The 21,065-nt window shown below is 39.5% G+C and overlaps 1 protein-coding gene across 1 annotated transcript in view; it reads right to left on the bottom strand.

Moving 5' to 3' along the window:
• The window catches only part of MCF2L2 (MCF.2 cell line derived transforming sequence-like 2), a 152,431-nt gene that overhangs the window by 84,120 nt on the left and 47,246 nt on the right, over positions 1–21,065 (bottom strand). Inside the window, exons 7-15 of the mRNA XM_086468381.1 lie at positions 19,805–19,954; positions 18,653–18,777; positions 16,966–17,080; positions 16,176–16,295; positions 14,768–14,959; positions 13,779–13,970; positions 13,212–13,389; positions 3,030–3,133; positions 50–138 (exon numbers count right to left, since the gene is read on the bottom strand). Of these exons, the coding sequence (XP_086324507.1) occupies positions 50–138; positions 3,030–3,133; positions 13,212–13,389; positions 13,779–13,970; positions 14,768–14,959; positions 16,176–16,295; positions 16,966–17,080; positions 18,653–18,777; positions 19,805–19,954 (1,265 nt within the window). The remainder of the gene's footprint in view (positions 1–49; positions 139–3,029; positions 3,134–13,211; positions 13,390–13,778; positions 13,971–14,767; positions 14,960–16,175; positions 16,296–16,965; positions 17,081–18,652; positions 18,778–19,804; positions 19,955–21,065) is intronic.

Below are 21,065 nucleotides of genomic sequence, written 5' to 3'. Positions count from 1 at the left end.
TTGCATTCTAAGAACAAAAAAAATTATACTGGCTCATTTGCAGCCTTACCTCCTCCTAGTTGACAAGTTCTCATCACTTTCACTCATCACCAGGACTCTGCTAGATCCTCCTTGACTAGCTTCATGCATCACTTCAATCTGAATAAAAAGTGAAAATACTTAATTGCTTGATGCTTTATTTGGAGAACTTTAACTCTTTAAAAGATTAAAAACCAGATCCTACCTAGTCTAGTAAGTCACAGGACGAGTTAAAATAATTGAACTCTAGATGTGAAGGGTGTAAATCAAGAATACCTCTCTTTTTTTTTCTGCTTCCTTGCTCAGTATTGGTATGGGAGTTGTTCTTGCCAGGCAAAGTCTTTATCTTCTACCATAGAAGTTGAATTAGCTCCTTATGTAGATAATTACAGGCATAACGGTCTCTTCTTAGACTCTGAAATACTTTTTTTGGGTGTTTTTTTTTTTTTTTCCCCCCGCACTGAAGCCAACACAAAGGCTTCACATTTCCAGAGTTCTTTGTACAGTGCCACATGGAGAATTCTGAGGAATCCGCCTTGTGCCTCAGAGAAGTCTTTGTACAAGTCGCAGTATGACGTAGACAGCGCGTACCCTCAAATACTGAGCACACTAAATGGGTGCAAGGGCTGTCCCCAGGTTGAAGTGGACTGGGGCTTTCTACGTGATATTTTGATAAACATTAACCTACTTCCTTGTCCAGTCTTGCAGAGTTGGATTGTTTCAAGTGTTTAAGGACGCTTTTCCTTCTTTTGCCTGCAGCTTTAAAAGTACCAAGCACTACTTGGGCTTACTCAAAGGCAATCTCTTCAAATTCAGTAAAACAACTCAGCTGCTGAGTTTGCAGTTAATCCAAGCCAATATCTAAACTCCAGTAGAGTTCCTGAGCACTTTCATTTTTAAGGGCTGATTCTGGGGACAAAGCAATGGCTATATATTCTATATAGCTAAATTATTTTGCTGGTGGATGATGATGATGGAATCCATTAATAAACTATCCTCACCTGAACTATTATCAGAACAAAATACAAACATTTTATAGCAATAATGGGAAGGAAAGAGAGGGGGCATAATTTGCACTGTAGTCTTGGAAAGCAGATTTAAAAATGAGTGAATGGATGTTTTTATAAAGCCTGCACCATGTTGTTGTGTATACCTAACTAACTGTGGGGGAGGAATGCAACTGATTGTCTGCATTACTGATGAGAGTAACTAACTCCAACGTCACTTTCTATGCGTTTAGACAAAGGTGGGACACCTGTATATTCCTGCTGATAACTAGATTTTACTCTGTGCTTCTTGCTGAAGTTGTAGGCTGTTTTGGCCACTTCAGAAAATGGACTGAATTTTATTTTTGCTTTGCAGCTTCAGGGAAATGGAGGTCAAATGGATGAGCAAGTCGGGGGTATGGATAACAAGAGCTGGGTTGAAGTAGCTTGCATTATATCAAAAGTTAAATTATTAAAAAGTTAACTACACGGGCTGGTGTGTCATCTCCTTGCCCTAGTATAGAACCCATTTTGGCTGGGGTATTTCTTTCCCTCAGAGATGTACTGACAAAACTTATTCCCTTCCTCCTCTTCTGCCCCCAAACTGCTGAACAGTGTGAGAAGGGATACTTGCTGGTTTTATCACATTTTCTCATTGATGCAGCCAAATCAAGATCATACCTCTGTCATACAACCCCACTTCTTATGCTGTTCTTTTTGAGTATTAATTGTATTGTTTCCCTCAACATGTTCAGGGCACGTTCTTTATTTGTTTCTTTCTCAAAACATACCTTACATTGCATTTTTTACCATTCTAATGATATGCTGCCCTAAAGAGCCAATAATGTGAATCTTAATGCAGGGAAGAGGAAAGAACGTTATTATTTAAAAGGTGGTGAGTGAACGGCACTGTGTATGATTTGATTTCTGTCTTATTTTTGGTAAACTTTTAACTAAAGGGGATGTTGGCAGTTACATAACGTTTGTGCACAGACCGTTCACAATACAACTTCAGTGGTTTTCCTGTCTCGCAAAGGTATATTTACATGGTCTAAACCTAAACATTTTAAATAAGACAATTGAGGCATTATTTGAATTTGACAGGGAAAGAAGTCTGGTCTCTGAAAGCGGCCATTTCAGCTAGCTTGGGCAAATGAAAAGTTTCCGGATATGGCTGTGGTTCGTCTTAGCTACAGGAATTGCAGATGAATGAAGTTTCTGCATCCTTCTGTTCCCAGTCTTAAAATACTCAAGAAGGGCCAAACAGTTGTCTTGATAGCTTGTTATCCCAGTCAGCCTCTACAGCTCAAACAAAAGACTCTTTGCTGTACGGACAGGGCTTTTAAATGCTGTCAGGCTTGGGAATAGAGAGGAAAGGATAAGGATGTCTAAAGAGTCCTAAACAGAATCTTGCTGCAGAAACAATAATGCAACAAATCTCATCATAGAGATACAAAAGCAAAATACATTTCCCTGAACCTTACTTGCCCGTGCAGCAACAGGTAACAGTGGAATTTTTCTTCAGGTTTTTTTTTTTTGGTTGGTTGGTTATTTCTAAGTACTAAATGCCTAGTCTGTCTTCTCTTGAGTAGAAACTACCCTTAGAAAATACTTAAATGAGGAAAAACATGTAACTTTGTAAAACTCTGAATGTAATGCATCTTAACTTCAGAGGAGCTGAAATAAGATTCCAGTTTTAGAAACAAAATAGTTCATATGCTATAAGGAAGGATAGGCACTTAAATGTGTTATTGTTGCACATCCCTCCACATTTCCACTTTCATCCTTTGAAAGTTATTTCTACTTTAGTGTAACTTGTTTTTCCATGTACACAAGTGTTAGTCGTCTTTAACACTGTCATCTGAGGAACTTTCAAACTGTAATGTGAAGTGCAAAAAAAAAAAGCTTAGCAGAGAATTAACTTGTAAATGTTCAATTTTTTAATTCCAAGTACAAATATGTAAACTTATATTGGTTTGAATTCTCTCACAATATGGGAAGTCCCCAAAACACAGATACTCCTACCTTAATTCCACCTTTAGTCTTCTTAATGTTTTTCTTTTTTGATAACTCTACTTCAGAAATGGTCTTTGGAGGGCAGGAAATTTCTGTGGACCTCCTGTTGGTAGCTGAAGAAGTCAAAAAGAAAGTAACATTAGAAAATGTCTGCTAAAAGATGAAATCCTGCTTCCTAATAAAAGCAATGAGCAAAGATCCTGTCATATCAGTGGTAACAGACCTGGCTTAGAGCACTGAATTGTGGCTGGAGTGCTGAAGGACGGTCTGGCCCAAGGGTGGGCTACATTGTTCGGTGCTCCACTGTGTCTCAAATTGGCACTTAGGGCTCCACACTGTAATGATTACTTTGGTTTGGCTTCCTTCCTGACAACCATCTTTAGGATAGCAGAAGTAAATGTTAGCCAGCTGTATCAATAGCTGGGTGATTTTCACTTGCCCAGTTTTTCGGCTCAGGCGTTGTTACCTACGTGGCTTCCCAAAGAAAGGAAATTTTGGTTCTGGTAATGGTTTGCTAATGTCAGAGTGTTCCCTGTAAGGTTTCATTGCATGAGCAACTCTCAGGAGAAATCCTACAGGTGCTCAAAAAGTCACTGTGACCATGTATGTAATGACAGTGAATCTGAGGAAATTATTTCAGAATACGTCAGGGTTGATGGGCCTTGCAGGCTCTGTAAACCACAGTTGACCATGAGCTGTCTAATGCTACTAGAACATCAACCTTAGCAACTTAACCACTTATTCTGAGACTGCTGTTCAAAGAATAGGTTTAGAATGAACTATAAGGGAAGTCGTGTATTTGACTTGAGTAGAAAAGCATCTCTGTTACAGTTTGGATCTATATTTTAAATTGATAATGAGTTCACAGTGCGTGTTATATAAGTACAAGGCAAACAGTGCTCTCCTTTTTCTTAGTTGCTGAATTGATACAGGCAACCATGCACGTCATGGTAAAAACAAATATGAATACCAGATGAAATGATGAAAGAATCTGGGTCAGGCAACAAAGAACAAAATTGTTGCAATTCTGAGTCCTTTTCAGTTTTATTCTGGGAAAACTTTCTAATTGAACAAGAACTTTTCCAAAAATAAAAGCTGGTGGTTTCAAATGCATCTGATAACATTCTGTTTAACTTGGTTTCACCAAGTTTAATGTTTTGAGGTGTTGAGGGTCTTGGTGGTCACTAATAACTTTTTCTTCTGTGGGACAAGATAAGAGATGCAATAAAAAAGATGTAGACATCTTTGAATGGGGAGGATGTAGTATCAAAAGGTCGTGTGGGAGAGGAGTGAACACTTACTTTCTTTAAAAGAAACACATTAACAAATTTTCAAATGCCCTTGTCATTAAATTCTTTTTTTAATATAGGTAAAAAAAAAGGCAAAACAAAAGTGCATAGAAACACCCCAGATTATATGCAGTTAAAAAGACAACATACCAGTTTCATAGACAATACTGACAGAAGCTGACATTTCTTCTACCCTGTGTCTTTTCAACCACCATATCATGCAGCTGGGAAGAGAATTAATTAAAGCAGCTTCTCTCCAACTCTTTGCTAAATCTTCCTCGTTTTATCCCATGCTGAATGACATGAGGACTTGGCAATGTCCATTTCATGGCTATTACTTCCTCACAATGACTCCATATTAGAAAGTTTCTTCAATGGAACAGCAAAGTCTGGCAGCCACCAGCAGCTATAATCGACCGGTAGAAGATTCTTATGGTTCCCAGGACTGAGCTGAAATGCAAATGTCGACTCTATTTGGTTCTTCCATCAATCTCTTTCAGGATATAGAGCAGGGGATTTGTTTTGATTTTGAGCACTGCTTTCAACAAGATGCCTTTTTCCCATCCCCAGGAAAGCTTTCCATGAAGTAGTAATTGTTTTCTCAAAGGTATTATTTCACCCAAAAAGTGGTGTACTGACATTTTGAAACTAAGGGAGGAAAAAAAGCAAGGTGCAGCAAATACAAGCTATTTGTCCTTATTGTCAAAGTTCTTCATACCTTTTTAATCTGCAGGGAGGATGATTTCTACTGTTGGCAAAACCAGAATACCAACCTTCATCGACTATTTGATAAATTTTCAAACAGGCCCTTTTGTGGTTTTCCCCATGAATCCCTGAGTAAAATGGTTACAAGCATCAGCAAATTCACTCTTTTCTATGCTAATGCATCCTGAAGATTCTGTTTAGCCTTAATTTCTCATCTGCTGCCATCTTGACAAGACACAGACTGTGATCATACCTATCACACTGAACAATATTCTCTCCTGGAGCTTCTCCCAACTATATCCTAGTTAAACCTTGAAAAATCAGCATTAAAAAAAAAATAAAAAACATCTGACTTGATTGCAAAAATCCTGCTTCAATTAAAGAAAACTAAGCCATTGTTTTATACTCTTCCCCACACACTTACCAGGCACTCCCGAATACCCTGGATATGCTGCCAATGTCCAGTTACCCTATCTAAATCTAAGTTCAGTCCATTGGATTGCTCTACAAAGCTAATTCCCAAGTTATATATATACTGGATGGGTTATTAAAAGGAATGGAAACAAAGGAAATAACTTCAGGAAACATGGGAAATTTTGCTTAGTACAGCATAGTCAGTGATACCAAGTTGTTTGACCTATTCATTAATCAGAAAACTTTCAAGCTTGAAGGGATGGTTGATACTGGTATGGAAATCCTGGCTGAAAGCAGTTGGCAGAAAACATGGAAATTGGTTATGACTTTGATGTCTGGATCACAACTCACAAACTCAGACAGCTCCAGGTGATCCACGAAAGAGCACTGGACAGGTTAAGTGAAAGATGACAGAGTCACAAACAGCCCAAGTGCAGATGCTCCTACTCAGGTCAGTTTACTAGCTTAGTTTTGGCTTCATCAGTATAACTTATTTCAGAAAGAAAGATGCAAATACAAAATAAGAAAGTAGTCAAATCCAACTGCTTATATTTCAGGGGTGAATTTGATTCAGGTTGACACAGCAAACTTTCCCCTTCCATTTCAACCCAGAAATGAATTGAAAACAGGAAGCGATCTGTTTTCGGTTATGCTTCAGAGTATTTTTGAGTTATTGACTGGCCCATATTCAGAGACTGCTGCGTGTCACTACATTTAAGTAGTTTCTGGAGCAATTTAGAAAGAAACAGCCCAAATACCTGACAAATATTATTGCGCTAATTACTGTGAAACTGGAAATATTTTATGAGGGAAACTCCCTTATAAAATTCAGTACAGTTGTCTGTTTCAAGGTCATTACTGTCCTGTACTGCTGAGGAAACTGAAAGTTATAGTGTTCAACAGCCTACTGAAAGAACAAAAGCACAGGAACAAACGAAAACTATGTCTATAAACAATCTAAGGTCTGTATGATTTCAACGTTGTTTTCATCCTCTTGTTTCACAGTGCTCCCCTGGATAATGAGTAATGATTTCATTTTGAACTCGTTAATAGTTTAAATTGCTTGATGCTGCTTTTAAAGCAAATATTGTTAAAGGGTATTGTATGCAGAGGTGAACTTTGTCTTGCAGGGATATTTACAGTAAAGCAGGGCATGATAAATATAGAATTACTGTTTTATTACCTAGCCTACAGCAAATGGTAATGGGCTATACTGTCACTAAAGCTGCTAGGAAAGGACATAGAGTCGTGTGCTCAATGTAGCTTTGCAGCCTCTCCACCACTCCAGGACTGAAATAAATTCAGGTGAGGACAACTTGCTGTACTGCTTGTGAGGAAAAGCTGTGGTTTCACCCATTTCCCCACCCTGCTCCTGCATAGCAGGGTACAGGCACCATCTCTCACGAGGGAGGGGCTGCATCACACAAGGAGGCACAAACAGAACTGTATGCAGCTCCCAGGTGCTCTTGGACAGGTAAGGTTAGTCCATCTGAGTAACTGGCCTCAAGTTTGCTCCTGCTAGAATAAATGTAACCCATTAGCTAGCAAGAGACTGTACAGACTGTTGTCAAGGGTTATGACACACACCCAGCACTTTTAAGACATTCAAAGCCCCCCTCTAATAAGTACCATGCTTTATGTTCAAGTCTTGTGTGAATTTGCCAAACACATCCTTCCCCATCTGTTTTCTGTGGGAGAGTTTGTGCGTTCTCACTAATCACCTACAGCAGAATTAAAGTCTTTTGGCAAGAACAGGCATGGAAACAACTAGTCTGCTGAACTGTTTATTGGGGCTTGCAGCTCATGCTGTCCCACAAGAACATGAGTTTGAAGATAATTAATGACTTAATAGTTGTTTTGAATGCTGGTGATGACAAAACGGCATGCTTAGGCAGCTAAAGAAACACCAGAGCATCTAAGGTTTGTCATTTAATGGCTTAACACAGAAAGTCTTTTCCATTCTTAGGCAATATAATCTATACTTTTTTGCTCTAGCAAAATCGCATCAAGCCCTCTGAAAATCTGCCCGTATAAGAAGCGTAAAGCGAGGCCCCTGTATGTGGAATTCTACAAGGGGAAACACACTACTTGGTTTCCTCAAACTTGCCCAAGTGTGATAGCAGCCCTACAGCCCCAAAATTGAAAGCATCTTTTCCTTTTCTTTACTTTGTTTATAGAAATACCTTGAACTACAGAAACTGGTGGTTTCCCAAAACCGTTAATGAAAATCACATGTACCATCTTTTCTGAGTCAGCTAATCTCACTGCAACCCCACTTCTCCTGCACACATCCCCAGGCTCTTGCAAGACATTCTTCTTTTATCCTCTATCCAGATGTTATTAGTTAGTGAGTGTTACACACTAGTGACTGTGAGGAACGCTGGAATGGATCCAATGAGCAGTTGTACACACTTAACTGAGATGGAACCAGTTTAAATTTTATTATTTAAAGAACTGAAAAGGCTCCAGCTGTGTTCCCCCATAGGAATTTCATGTTCCAAGTTGGCCTTCAAGATGCTTGTAGGCTGAGTCATGGATTTTGTATGTGCAACGCAGTTAAACATGTTATTTGCTTAATGAGCTCACAGAAAATTTGACATCTCTGCTCCTGTAATTCACATTTATGTTGCACACAAAGAAATCCCTAGATGAATATTTTAGTATTTAGAAGACGGGAGATGCCAGAAGCAAAGCTACCTGTGCAACCCTAATTTTGTTCCTTTGCTGCTAAGGCATCTCGGTCCACTCCCCTCTAACAGTCCTTGCCTCATTCAGTGCATGGAATAAAAACCATTTAATTCATGAGCAGCTATTCACTCTTTTTGTTTACCTGTGTTTCTCAGTGGGGGCTCAGAGCCTTACTATCCATATGCTATTTCAATCCCTGTTCTGAAAATAGTTGTCTTTTTTCTAATAGTTGTTTTTACAATTCAAGTGCTTCAAAAATATTTACTGAGCTGTTTTCACAACACATCTCAGAGGCAACAGGCTGTTATCAACCACACTGAGATCTCTGAGTTCCACAGATAAAGATCAAAAGAGAATACACTTCTTTGGGAGACCAACTTGATATTTTTAGAACTGAATTTTCAGGTTACTGAGTATTACATGCCACTTCACATGTTCAAGAGCACATGCCCTGGCCAGTAATTCCGATTTCAGTCTTTCACTACTCTTTCAATATAGATTTCTTTATGTAGTTGCACAAGTTATTACAAACAAAACCCCCAAAGTTGCACTAAGTTGAATCACATTAACACCCACATGGGTTTTTAACAGGGTTGAAACCTTTACACCTACAGCACCAGCTTCTCTTTCCTATGTCAGCCTGATAAAAGCAGCAGTAAGTAGTCACAGTTTCAAGGGAGACTCCAGAACAGTTGAAACCCACCTGAACTGGGTCTGGTACAGTTCTCCCTTTCCTCCCAACCTCTGGCCACATGCTTATGTCTCCTTTTTTTGTCAGCACTGCTGTTCATGGAACTGGATGATGAGGAGCTGAACTAGCCAAAACAAAACAAGAACCCCCCCCACAGTGACAGTTTTCAGTTCCCTCCTTTGTTCCCACTAGTTATATGACCATAAGTACTGAGGGAAAGCAGAGTCACACACACACACTGCTGTGCTGGGCGGAGAGCAGAAAGGGAGACTGTGACAGCCCTGCATTAAGAAGGGCTTCAGCTGCTGCAAGATCATACTGTAAGGAAACAAGCAGTGCAGCGGATAAGAAACATATTTTGTCTCTGCATTTCAAAGTTTTTTGCTGACAACAAAGGAAATGAGACTATAGGAGCCAAACTGTAGTAAGTTCATACATAATGAACATGTATGAACTGAGATTTTTTTTTTTCCAAGTGCTTTTAATTCTGCTAAATCTGGACACTTTAGGAAGGGACAAAACTATTTCGTACTGCCATGTTCCAGCTGTCGCCACAAAGGTAACTAAAGCAAGACAATTCTCCTAGCCTTGTTCACTGAGATGGCCAAATAATTTTTTACTGACGTTTTCCAGGAAAGTGTCAGGCTGAAGAAGACAGCCGTTGGGAAAGTTTCACTTCAAAGAGTTAAGAGTTTGGGAGAATTACAAGCAAATTAAAAGAGAGAAATGCTAACTAGAGTCATTCCTAATATCTTATATTATCCTTTACAGTTCTGTGGCTTATCGCACTGTGCCTGACAGTCTACGGGCAATACTAGCCTACATGGTTTGACTTTGTGGACCTATCCCAATTCACTCCAGCTAAGGAGTTTTGTACAGAAACACAGACCAGAAATACGTAGTCAAATCATCAAAAATGATGCCCTCAGAAGTGAACTAGAACAAAGGGATTTCCCCATCAAGTGCCATTTCTTTCCTCCCAACACATACAGGGGCAAGTTTATCCATTAGCAGTATTTCACTGACAGTAAACAGAGTTCTCCTTGAAATAAGATGTCGTATGTACTACCAAAATATTTTCAAGGCATTTATTATAAAAGAGTCAGCAGAGAGTTTTCTGCTTTTTCTGGGTTGATCTGTGAATAATATTTAAGCAGATTCCCAAAGCTAAAATGTGCACCAAGTCCAGCTGGCACAGACTTTTGAACATCATGGTAATTCCAGTACTAGTTTTTCAATGTTGAACAGGCCTGTCCCTGTAAAATGTACAAGTTCATTTGTGAACCCAAAAGCTTAAGCATAACTGGGATTAATTTAGAATTTTGCTTCAGAATTTCCAGACCCACAGAAAAGCACTGGGTGAGGGAGTTTACGGTGCAGCTCTGAGCTGCCTCTCCAGATCTTCAGTACGCTAAGACTTTGTCAAGAGTCACCGAAGACCATAAGGACACAGACATAAGATGTTTCCCTGATAGAAATCTGCCTTTTCTCTTGTACATGGTGTCAGCTCTGCCTGTATGCATCTATGTGTATGTCCCTGTAAAATGAAGAGTCTCACAGTTACAATAATGGATTATTTCATGCCTGAGCCTTCACATCTATTAAGATTTTTCCATTAGCACCCTGAATTGGATTCAATTTTCCCTAACAGCCTTTGTGAGGAAAATGGATGCTCAGCAAGTAGAAACAAGGCAAAACAAAACCTATTCTGGAATGAACGTAACTTTTTCTCCTTTCACAGACAACCATTGCAATGCTGCCATGGTATTGTTACATCTGCTGCCTGGGGACAAAAGTCTTTCTTTCTGGTCTTCTGTTTACCACATTTGATTGCCTTTGCCTGCCTTTGTATTTACACAGCCTAGGAACATGGTATTTTCCTGTTGTCATATTGTATTTTGCAAGCTTTTAGAAATATTCAGGTATGTCCTGAGTAACAAATAACAATGAGTTACAAGAAGGTGCTCTTAGCCTCTTTCATTTTTCCAAGATGGTGCTCAGTAAATTCTTCCTGTAAATAAATGATGATACTGCATTGATCCTGTGAATGTGAAGAAAGGTCACAGAGAAAAGTCCAAAAGAGTCCGGCTTCAGGAAGAGCAGAATTTCACAGCCTCATTTTCAAGGCTTGGAATAGGACTTGGTGTCCCTGTTTCTATTCTCAGCCACATGTCAGACTCAGACTGTGAAACCCCTTGGTGAATCACTCGGTTTATCTGTGCTTCAGTTTTCTTTCTGAAAAAAAGAGGTTAAAATACTTACCAGTACTTGCCAAGTGCTTTGGCATTCTGAGGGAAAGGGCACTCAGTAAATTCAAAGTATAAATCTTTGTGGATTTATAAAAAGTGGACAATTGGGTAATACCCAAAGGATGCCATTACACAGTATACGTAAGTGTACATGTACTGTTCACGGCAGTTAAAGTAACTGTTTTTCAGCCCCAGGACAAGCTGTAGATAGTCAGGGACTTCTGTTTCTTTGTACAGAGGTACCCTAGGTCAATCATCTTCAGGCACAAATAATCTGAATGACATGCTACAGTCTACTTATCAGTGTCTGAACAGGTCTGGGTTGCATTTTGCAACACCACAGAGAACAACTGGAGGAACATTTTAAAATAAATTTCATCTACCTATTAATTCTCAACAGGACATCAGAGGCTAATCCTTGTCACACAGTTATCCTGTATCGTGTTGTATAACACTGAACTGCAATGCAAGGGGCAGAGCATGGGGGCATCTAAGGATTTTCTGTGAAAGATCTGATGGTACTGGATTGACTGTATGAACAAGAATCAAAACTTAAAGCATTGTTATTTATATACTAGTGACTACTCTTTAAGGTTCTATCTATACCAAAAATTTGATTATAAAATTTTGAAAGTGCTCTAAAATGACAAGAAAGAAGTTCAAGGAACACAGAGGCTGCATGCATGAACAGAAATGCAAGACTAGCTTTTAGCCTGAAGATGCAGTTTCTCAATAGGTGAAAGCTGCTCTAAAACTGTACTGCCACTAACAGGGACCAACTAGCTCTGACCTACTGACCCCGTAACCCCATTTTTCTGCTTTCAGCTTCTTTTGCTTCAGCACTAGTGGCCACGCAGCGAACAATCTGGTCCACTTTGAAGTAGTGCTGCTTTGAGCAGGTGACTGGGCTATGTGATCTCCAGAGCTCCCTGCTTTTTTCTAACTCATGCAATGGAAAACTAACTACTACATTTTTGCAGTCAGTGCGTTGAGTTTTCAAGGTAAATCACAACCCATACAGCTAATTGACTGCCAACAACGCAAGCGCAAGAGGGGAACATACTGCTGGAGGATGTGTGGGTGGCAGAGCAGGACCTCTTCAAAGGCACTGTGGGCTCAGCTTGCCTTAAGCCAATAGTGAAGCTGAAACTTGAGGTAGCAACTGTATGTTAAAAACACAGCTAGCATGGTTTGGGGGAAAAAAGTACAAATGTCAAACCGGCATGGTAACTGGAAGAAGATGATTTTCCTTGTTAAGAAAGGGGAACAGAAGAGAACAAGAAGGACATTTGTGTGACCTTGTGATAGTATGCCTAGAAAGCAAAACAGTCAGGCTACTGGCCATCCTTATCTTCCTGTTGAGAAAGCAAGGTTTTCATGCTCTTGATGAAATTAGTTTTTTTCAAGGCCTTTTGCTAAAGGTTCCCCTTTTAAAAAGCCCTAAGGTTCCATTTTTTAATTTCTTATAAGCATCTCTGCTGGAAAGGGACAACCCCCTCCTGCCACCAAGTACAGAGTAGCTGGTCTCCAAGATGCACTGTTTCAAATTAGCTTCACCCATGTTCTTTTTGCAGAAAATAGCTATCTTGGTTAAAGGTACATGCTAACCTCAAGTCGGGAACTTTCAGTAAATTCCAAACAGAAGCAATATTCAACTTTTATAGTGAAGGACTACACTAGAAAGTGAATAAAGTCATGTAGACTGAAAAGGCAAAAATTGCACACATCAGTCAGTGTCGCTAATGAACCCTTAACCATTGCAAGCATCTGACTGAAACTTGAGGGTCTGTGGCCCTTTAAAGCCAATTATTCACATTACAGTATATGTGATGTAAGAGGTTCTCATGCTTACTTTGCACACTTGCAGCGACTAGCCTGGTTTGGGTTTTCAAGAATTTGCAATATAAGACATACTGAGAACAGTATAGAAGGGTAGTCTGTAGATCAGACCTATGAAGAGAAGCCTGAATTTTTTTTGATTCACCCTTGTTTATATGTTTGCAGTGACAGATATTTCACATTTGCTTTTGACAGCTGGGCCTACATGGCTGACACTGAACATCAAACACAAGTCTTCATTCTGATAACAAAAATTAAACACGACCACGGGAACAAAACATTGGTGTGTATCTGAAAGGAGCTGTTCATGGCCTACCTACTGCTGCTGGTCTGGTAATCTTTGGTGATGCTCGCTTTGGGGAAGATTCAGGATGTGGGGCAACAGGTTGTACTGGCCGGGTCTGTTTGGCTGCCAGCTTCTTCAGACTTACTTGCCTTTTGTCAAACATTTCTTGTACATCTTCTAGTTTTTGTAGAATTCTTTGGGCATTGGCCTAGGCAAAGAAAAGGCAAACAACAGGTGGTTGTCAGTACTGGACCGAGCAGACTTGTTACCCAAACTCTAGAGCTGAAGATCATACTGTGCTGCAGTTTAATGCAACCTAGCCCATGCACTCTGCACAGATCTCAGTTTCACTGAGTAGGACATGGTGACTCATGCAGTCTTTCTAGCACTACTCTGAAGAAAAATCACATGTGTGTTCCATGACTGCTCATCTGAGTAAAGCTTACTGCCCCAAGTACTCAGCTCTGTGACCTTTTGGTGTAGGGAAAGAGGCATATTTGTGAAGTCTCAAGTATATAGCCCAGTACACTCTCATGTACAAGGCCATAGCTAATTTTGAAATTCTAAGTGAGTGCATGCCCGTCTGAGGGATTTTACCTTTATTTCGGGGGTGAGGATCATGTCAAACTGATTGTAGAACTCCTTCGGGTTAGAGAGCTGGTGTTCCTTAGCTGTTACCAGGAACTTCTCAATTTCAGTGAGTGCAGTTTCAGCTCCCTCTTGTGACTGGCACTTGTCCACAGCTTGGGAAGCTAAGAGGTAGATTCCAGCTTCACACCATTGGCTTGCCTTTAAAGAAAAATGGGGATAGAAGGATTCCATCATCACTGACAGTCCATGTTGTGAAGTGTTGCTTCTACTCCATGAAACATGGATTTGCCCTAACATGTCACTAAAGGGAATGAATGTTAATTCAGAAGTCACCCCACCTAGATATGTAGAACAATAGCAAGTTCAATTCAGCTCTGATGGCTAGATGGTCCGGTAACATGTAAAATAATAATATTTTGAACATAGAGGAGAAGTGTTACTGTGGTTGCTGCAAATAGAATCTGTCAGCTGTACTATCTCATTTTGGTGTTCAGTCACATAATTATGCAAAAACCAAAATGAATATTTGAACTATATCAAAACTCCCTAAAACATCTTAGGCCTATAAAACTCAAGTTAAAAATAATATAAAGCAGGTTTTTACCATAAAGTTTTGGTAATTCCTGTTTCAGAGGAGTCTATAATAGTATGCAGACATTCTCAAAGCATTTAGCTTGCTAATGTAACTAGATCAGAGAAAGTGAAAACAACTGAACAAGCAGTAAACAGTTCACTTTTAAGCATTGGAATACATTTGGTTCTCATTTCAAATTTAGGTCTAGCTCAATTTTTTCTTAGTTTTACTTCTTACTTTCTGTCATTTTAAGACCATAATTACGGGAAGCTACTGCTCCAATTGTTATAGTAACAGTTTCTGAGTGAGATGGAGAAAAAAAGAATAGATACTTTTTCTTTTCATCCAAATTACCTGATCTTATAAAAATATTCATTTTCAGTAGAACTTCCAGGGCTGTTGCCTGAGAAGGTTCACTCACCTTATCTAACTGCTTATGCAGCTCAAGAGACTTTCCCAAAATATCATACTTTTTCTTGGTCTCATTGGTAAAGTCATCACAAATACGCCTGAGTTCAACACACTTTGGTCTAATGGAGTCAACTGCATAATGGTTGTTTTGGATGAGCTGTTCTCCATGGAGAGCTAGAGACTGGGCCTTCTCCAAAGGTTCCTGTGAAATGAATGAAAAAATTCAAAGTTAGATCTTAAAATGGCATGCATAATAACAACAACCCATCTCTGTAATCCCTGTTGTACCCTGCAGGTAAAGGTTTGGGATATTAATCTAGCTGATATGTCTTACTTTATATTTACGTTGAAGACCAACTTCATTGTCAATGAGTATACTGAAACACAAGAGGTTCCATCTGAACATCAGGAAACACTTTTTTACTGTGAGGGTGACCTTGGACTGAAACAGGTTGCCCAGAGAGGTTGTGGAGTCTCTGTCCTCAAAGATATTAAGGAGCCGTCTGGACAACCTGCCCTCCTGGGCAACCTGCTCTAGGTGGCCCTGCTTGAGCAAGGGTGTTGAACAAGATGACCTCCAGAGGCCTCTTCAGTTATTTTCCCTACAAAGTTCCAAATAATCAAAACCCCTATATTTTTTCACTCATTAATTGCCAGGTTTATAATGCTTTAGTTTATTTTTGATTCCAAGATATATTTTGGAAAACTCTTCAGATCCTACTGTCTGAGTGCAATTCATAGGCTTAGTCACAACAGGATGAAATTAGAGGTGGCAAATAGGAATAGAGCACACATCAATACATTAGGTGATGTGGACAATGGAAGGAAAATGCATGTTACTGTCACTTTTATTCCCTTAAGCTTCTGCAGAAGAGCTGTGCAAAGATCACCGTATTCCTAAATCTTAATCCTATTCTTAAAAAATATGATCATTCCATTTGTTCATGTGCATCCTCCTCTGATTCAACTTATTTGTTCAATGCTTTCTAATATTACTAAATGTGATGTATAGCACAGCTGACCAGCTGATGGAATTACAAAGTCCAAACGTCTGGAAAAGAAGGGTGTTCATTGGAAGGTATGGGTATTCCTCAAACTGCTATGGGTCTGAATAGAAGGGTCTTAAAAGTTATCTAGCCAAGGTAGCCTGTTAAGTATTCTGAGCTTTTCAGATTCCAAAGATGGACCTAACCTTTCCTGGTTTGAAATACCAGTTTTTGAACCGAATTCTAGCTTTCCAAGTACCGAACTGGAACTACTGGGTCTGAACAACCCTGGCTTCTGGAAATCGGGATCTGAGATTTGCAATTTAAAATAATGACTCATGAGAAGACAGTAAGTGTGATGTAAGGACAATGACAGAGAAGTGTCTAGAAGATCGTGTCTATAGCAGCTAGAATACTATACTGAGGGCAAACCTGTCCTTTCTCTTCCAGTTGTTTCTGTTCCCTTAGGAGGTGCTCCACTCGAGTCACACTGTCTCCAATGTCAGCAAAACCTGCTTGTGTTTCCATGAGATTATCCAACGCCAGTTTTACCTAAAAAACAACAACAAAAAACATAAACCAAAAAACATAAAACAAAAAACCCCACAATAAAACACACCCAAAACCCCATCACAAGATACTTATAAAATCAGAGCAAACCTATGGCTTCTAAACATTCACCTACATCTTTTAGAAGAGTCTGCACCTCAAGTTTAGTCTTTCAGCTTGTTCCAAAATGGAAAAGCTGAGGAATAAAGCAATGATATACTATTCTTCAAAGAGCTGCCCTGCCTCTCACTATTTAGGCCCACATAGTTTTGAAGACCTGTAACTTCAGAGTCTATATTACTCCAGAATCTGCATTACTCCAGCCTCTGGGCTGACAGTTGGGCTTTCTGAACTGTATTCCATTGACTCTGGTGGGATTGGCAACAGAAGAAGTGATATTTGATAACATCACACATAAATGCAAAATGATTTATCAAGAAGTTAATGTTTCACATTTTGGCCTAACAGGCTGGCACTTTCCTCACTGTGCCTTATTCAAATGTTGTAAGATCTGATAGCTGTCAAGAATTTAATTTTTTAGTATCCATTTCCTATTTCATAATGAAAGGCTTCTGTCCCAACCTCCTTTTTGGATTGTCAGTATACTCTAAGTATGGGTAAAATTTGACTTTATTTACCAGAGAAGGCTAGACAGAATGAACAAATGAAATACCTCTCTAAAATCATGTTCAAAGTGTCGAAGCTGCAGGCATTGTTCTAGTTTCAGATGATGCTTGGTCCAAAACTGATCAAAAGCCTTTTCTGTTTCATCCAACTGAGCCAACAACCTGTTAAGAAATCAGAATTAAAAGAACAAAACTTATTTCTTGTAGTTAATTTCTTTTAAGTTACACCAACTGATGGCAGAAAGCAGGGTAGGGAGATGGTGGGGACCCTACACCTATGTAAGAAGGCTCTGTGTCAACTTTCCCGTAAGCAAAAGAGAACAAAACTTGCAGTGGGACAGGCAGGAGTGTGACAGATGAGTGACAACTACAGGGATCCACTGTGGCAGTTACAGTCCTGCCTCCTGACCTGCAACAGGAACACAGAGCTGTTCCATGCACTGGCAGCCGAAGGCAGCTGTCTCTCCATGACTTCCACCCAGCTCTTCAAAGGTAATTCACCCCAGGCTAATACAGATTGAATATGATGCAATTATTATTTTAAGGAATGTTTAAAGCAGAATTCTACAACTTGTTAATTTTCTTCACCCATCAGAAATAGGCAAGGACTGAATCATTTTTCCCAGTCCATTAAAAACAATAGATTAGAAGTTCATAATGCCTCCCATGGACATTGTTTCACTTTGTGTAAATGATGAAACATTTATTCTCAAAGAAATTAGCATCAAGGTGTTATACATCTTGAGTAAGATGTCTGACAGCAGACTAGTGAGTCATCCTCACAGTCTCTCAATGATCCATTAATTATATTACAAAGTAGAACAGTTTAAACAGAAAAAAAAATGAGAAGAAAGTCTTCTCTGAATAGCCTACATTTCAATAGATGGGCAGTCTTTGGGCAGACAGGGGACCGGGTCTGATTTCCTACAAGCCCAGTGAGTGCTGGAATCATGCAGTTACTGGGGATAACACCAATAGCTCCCTCCTATTCCTCTCAAAAACAAAGTTCTGTTTTCAATTTAGCCCTGAAAAACGTGTTTTTAATGAAAGTTAGTTGTTGAATTCAAGATGAATTCGCAAATTCCTTTGGGATGACTGTTTAAAGGATTTTAAAGTATTCAGTGAAAAATATCAGCTCAGCTTTACTTTTGGCAGCTTTGTTCCCAGTGAATGCAGACATGCTGAAACACTAGCATGGCATTTCTCTTTCCACTCCATCACATGGCACTGCAGAAACTTCTACCCATGACTAAAAGCTTTACAGTAATAACTAGCATTGTAGGAAGGAATAGGGGTTTTTCTCTCTCTGCAGCTGTGAAGGGGTATGTTTCAGAGTATCTTCATCTGTGACTCCCTCAGTGATTCCACAGACACGCACAACCACAAACCCTCTCATCTCACATGGACTCAGATGCCACTTTCTAACCAGGCATAGAAGTTTGGAGGATGCATATGTTACGGGGAAAGTTAGTCCCACATTAAATCTTCAGCCAGGTAGTTAGTGGTCCAACCAAAAATTATCAAGAAATTCAGGACTTGTTTGAACGTGCCTTGACAGTTTAATCAAGTAACTACCTCAAAGCTATTCCCTTCTCTGAGTTACCTGCAATAAATCCTAAATATCTGAATGAGTGGGAATTTGTAACCCGCATATTTAAACCATTTAAATTACATCTGCATTTCTTAGGAAATAATAAATTAGCAACTGGCACAAGGTAATCTGGCTTCACTGACCTTTCTACTGTTGCCACATTTTCCAGTTCATCTGGACTGAGTTTGCTGTTGGCGCTTCGTGTGACTGGCTCCCTAATGCATGTCAGTAGGGTGGCCCCCTGCTTCACAGCAAGTTTCAGCTCATCCTGAGGAAAAAAACAACCAGACCAAACAAATTGTATGTACTTATTCTAACAACACTGACATCTCTTAGATAGACAACATAGTAATACTAAAGGAGGATTCCTTCATAGGTATTAAATACTTGGAACAAAGTATAAACACTTACCAAAGATGATATGTTTTTCTAGAAATGCAGAGACTAAATCTATTAACTTTGAATAGAAGATATATTTCTGAGAAAAGGAATAGTATATAACTTGTGAGCAGATTCCACTTCTGACCAGACAACTTGCAGAATAAATTTTTCTACCACAAACTGAATGTGTGCCGCAGACCGTTCAGTGAGCTGACAGACTGTGCTGAGACATTGCACTTCTTAATGGAACTTCCTTAAACAACATTGTGACGTGCTGAGCCACAGTATGTCAGCTATCAAGGAGTCATCCACAGAAGAAGGTGTCTTCCCAGCATGAGCAATGAAAAGGACAATGAGGCTCAAACATTAACATGCCAGCTGAGGGGTCCCCACATCACTGCACATTTCTTGCATGAAACATGTTCTTGTGCTAATATATCTTAAGTACTATTTTTTCTCTTGTGTTTAACCTGTTTGTTGACAGCAGTAATGTTTTCCTCTGAGCCTTACTCTGCAAAGCTAAACTTGCCCCAACTTTTTTTTTTTAAAAAACAAAACGACAGTCATCATCTAGTTAGATCATTCTGTCTATTCCTGAATTATCCTCACAGATATTCTCTGCATCTGCTCCGCTGTGAGTTCATCCTTTCTGATGAACTCTTCATTAGGAGCCCATGCTGTTCCAGGTGTGATCCCATCACACCCTCTCATATAGAAGTGATATTTCCCTGTTCTAGCATTCCTGAAGCTGTAAAAAGTCCTTTTTCATAGTTGAATCAAATCAACTTCCTGAACCCAGGTTTCTCTCCTCTTCAGTAATTTCCAGACAATGGACTCACAAATGATGGCAGAAAATTTTGTTAAATCTAAAATCATATATTATGCTGATGGAGCTGTCATGAGACAACATTCACCTTCAGCTTGCTATGGTGGTCAGTGTGTGCTGAGAGGAGGTCTTGTGTGCACTGCACATCGTTGGGAAGCTCAGTCTCTGCTAGGTCTGTTCCAAAGGTCTGTAGCATCTGTGCTATTGTTTTTACCGTCATTGCAAAGTTTTCAATAGCCTGGAAAAGCAAGAGGATAAAGTCACAGACTGGTTATTTACCCTTAGCCCTTTAACAATGCTTAGTCCTTCAGGCACACTGTGCTGCAAGTATTACATGCCTGTAAGGCTGGCCATGTTGCCCTTTTTTGGGTGGATATGCTAAAAGTTACTAATTAAATCCTGTGTCACAAATGATCTTTTCACAGGCTTACAAGTATTGTTATGTCCATAAACCAGCTGGGGAACTCCCAGAGCTCAATAGATAAAATGAAACCACAGAGGACATCAGCTTCAAAGCCAGGACTGGAACGTCAGATCCTCTCCCCATGCTTGCTGGGAAATTCTGCTGTGTTTAAAATTTTAATTAAGGCTTTAAGTTGAGGAGACTCCAAACGTATATAGGGCAAAGCCTTTTTACAGTTGTATTTATACAGCCATTGTTCACCTAGCAGCAATCTGTCTTCCCCCTGACTTCTGAAACTCTGCATCTCCATTCTACCTATCTGTAGTAGATGCATTCCAGTCACTTCCTCCCATCTGTTCATATTAGGACATAAATACAAGAACAACTTACTGGAAATACAGTTAAAATGCATAAATTCATTGGAGCATTGCCGTTTCTTTATCACTTGGGTGTGCTAACAGAAAACTTGCCAGAAATCTGGGTTTTTACTGAAGGAAGGGGAAGGTTAAAAACAATGCTGCCTTTTCAGAGTAGAATATGTTGTTCAGACTTATGAGATGTGATTAAAACCTTTGTATCTAGTAGCAAGTAAATGCATGAGTTGTTTTTTCATGGTCATACCCCAATTTCTTTAGGGACTGTATTGTCTTATATAGGTCTTTACACTTTTTGATCTAATGCACCCAATGGTTTGAGTCAGTCAGTAACACTAGAGATGCTCTTACACCCAGTCAAACACTACATAGTTGTTGCAAGTTGCATTCCCTTCTCCAGCAATCATGGAAATTCCTCATTTGCAGCCATGACAGTTAAATTGTGATGTGTGCTTAGTGAAAAACAAACTGGAGGTAGATAATCATTCAAAAGATACAGAGAGAAATTACATTCCACATATGTGATCTGAAACGTGCCCCAGATGAGGCGACCCTCGCAGAGTTCAGAGCCT

The sequence above is a fragment of the Leptosomus discolor genome, chromosome 7, assembly GCF_034619465.1.
Source record: "Leptosomus discolor isolate bLepDis1 chromosome 7, bLepDis1.hap2, whole genome shotgun sequence".
Lineage (NCBI taxonomy): Eukaryota > Metazoa > Chordata > Aves > Leptosomiformes > Leptosomidae > Leptosomus > Leptosomus discolor.
This window is presented reverse-complemented; position numbering and strand designations above follow the sequence as displayed.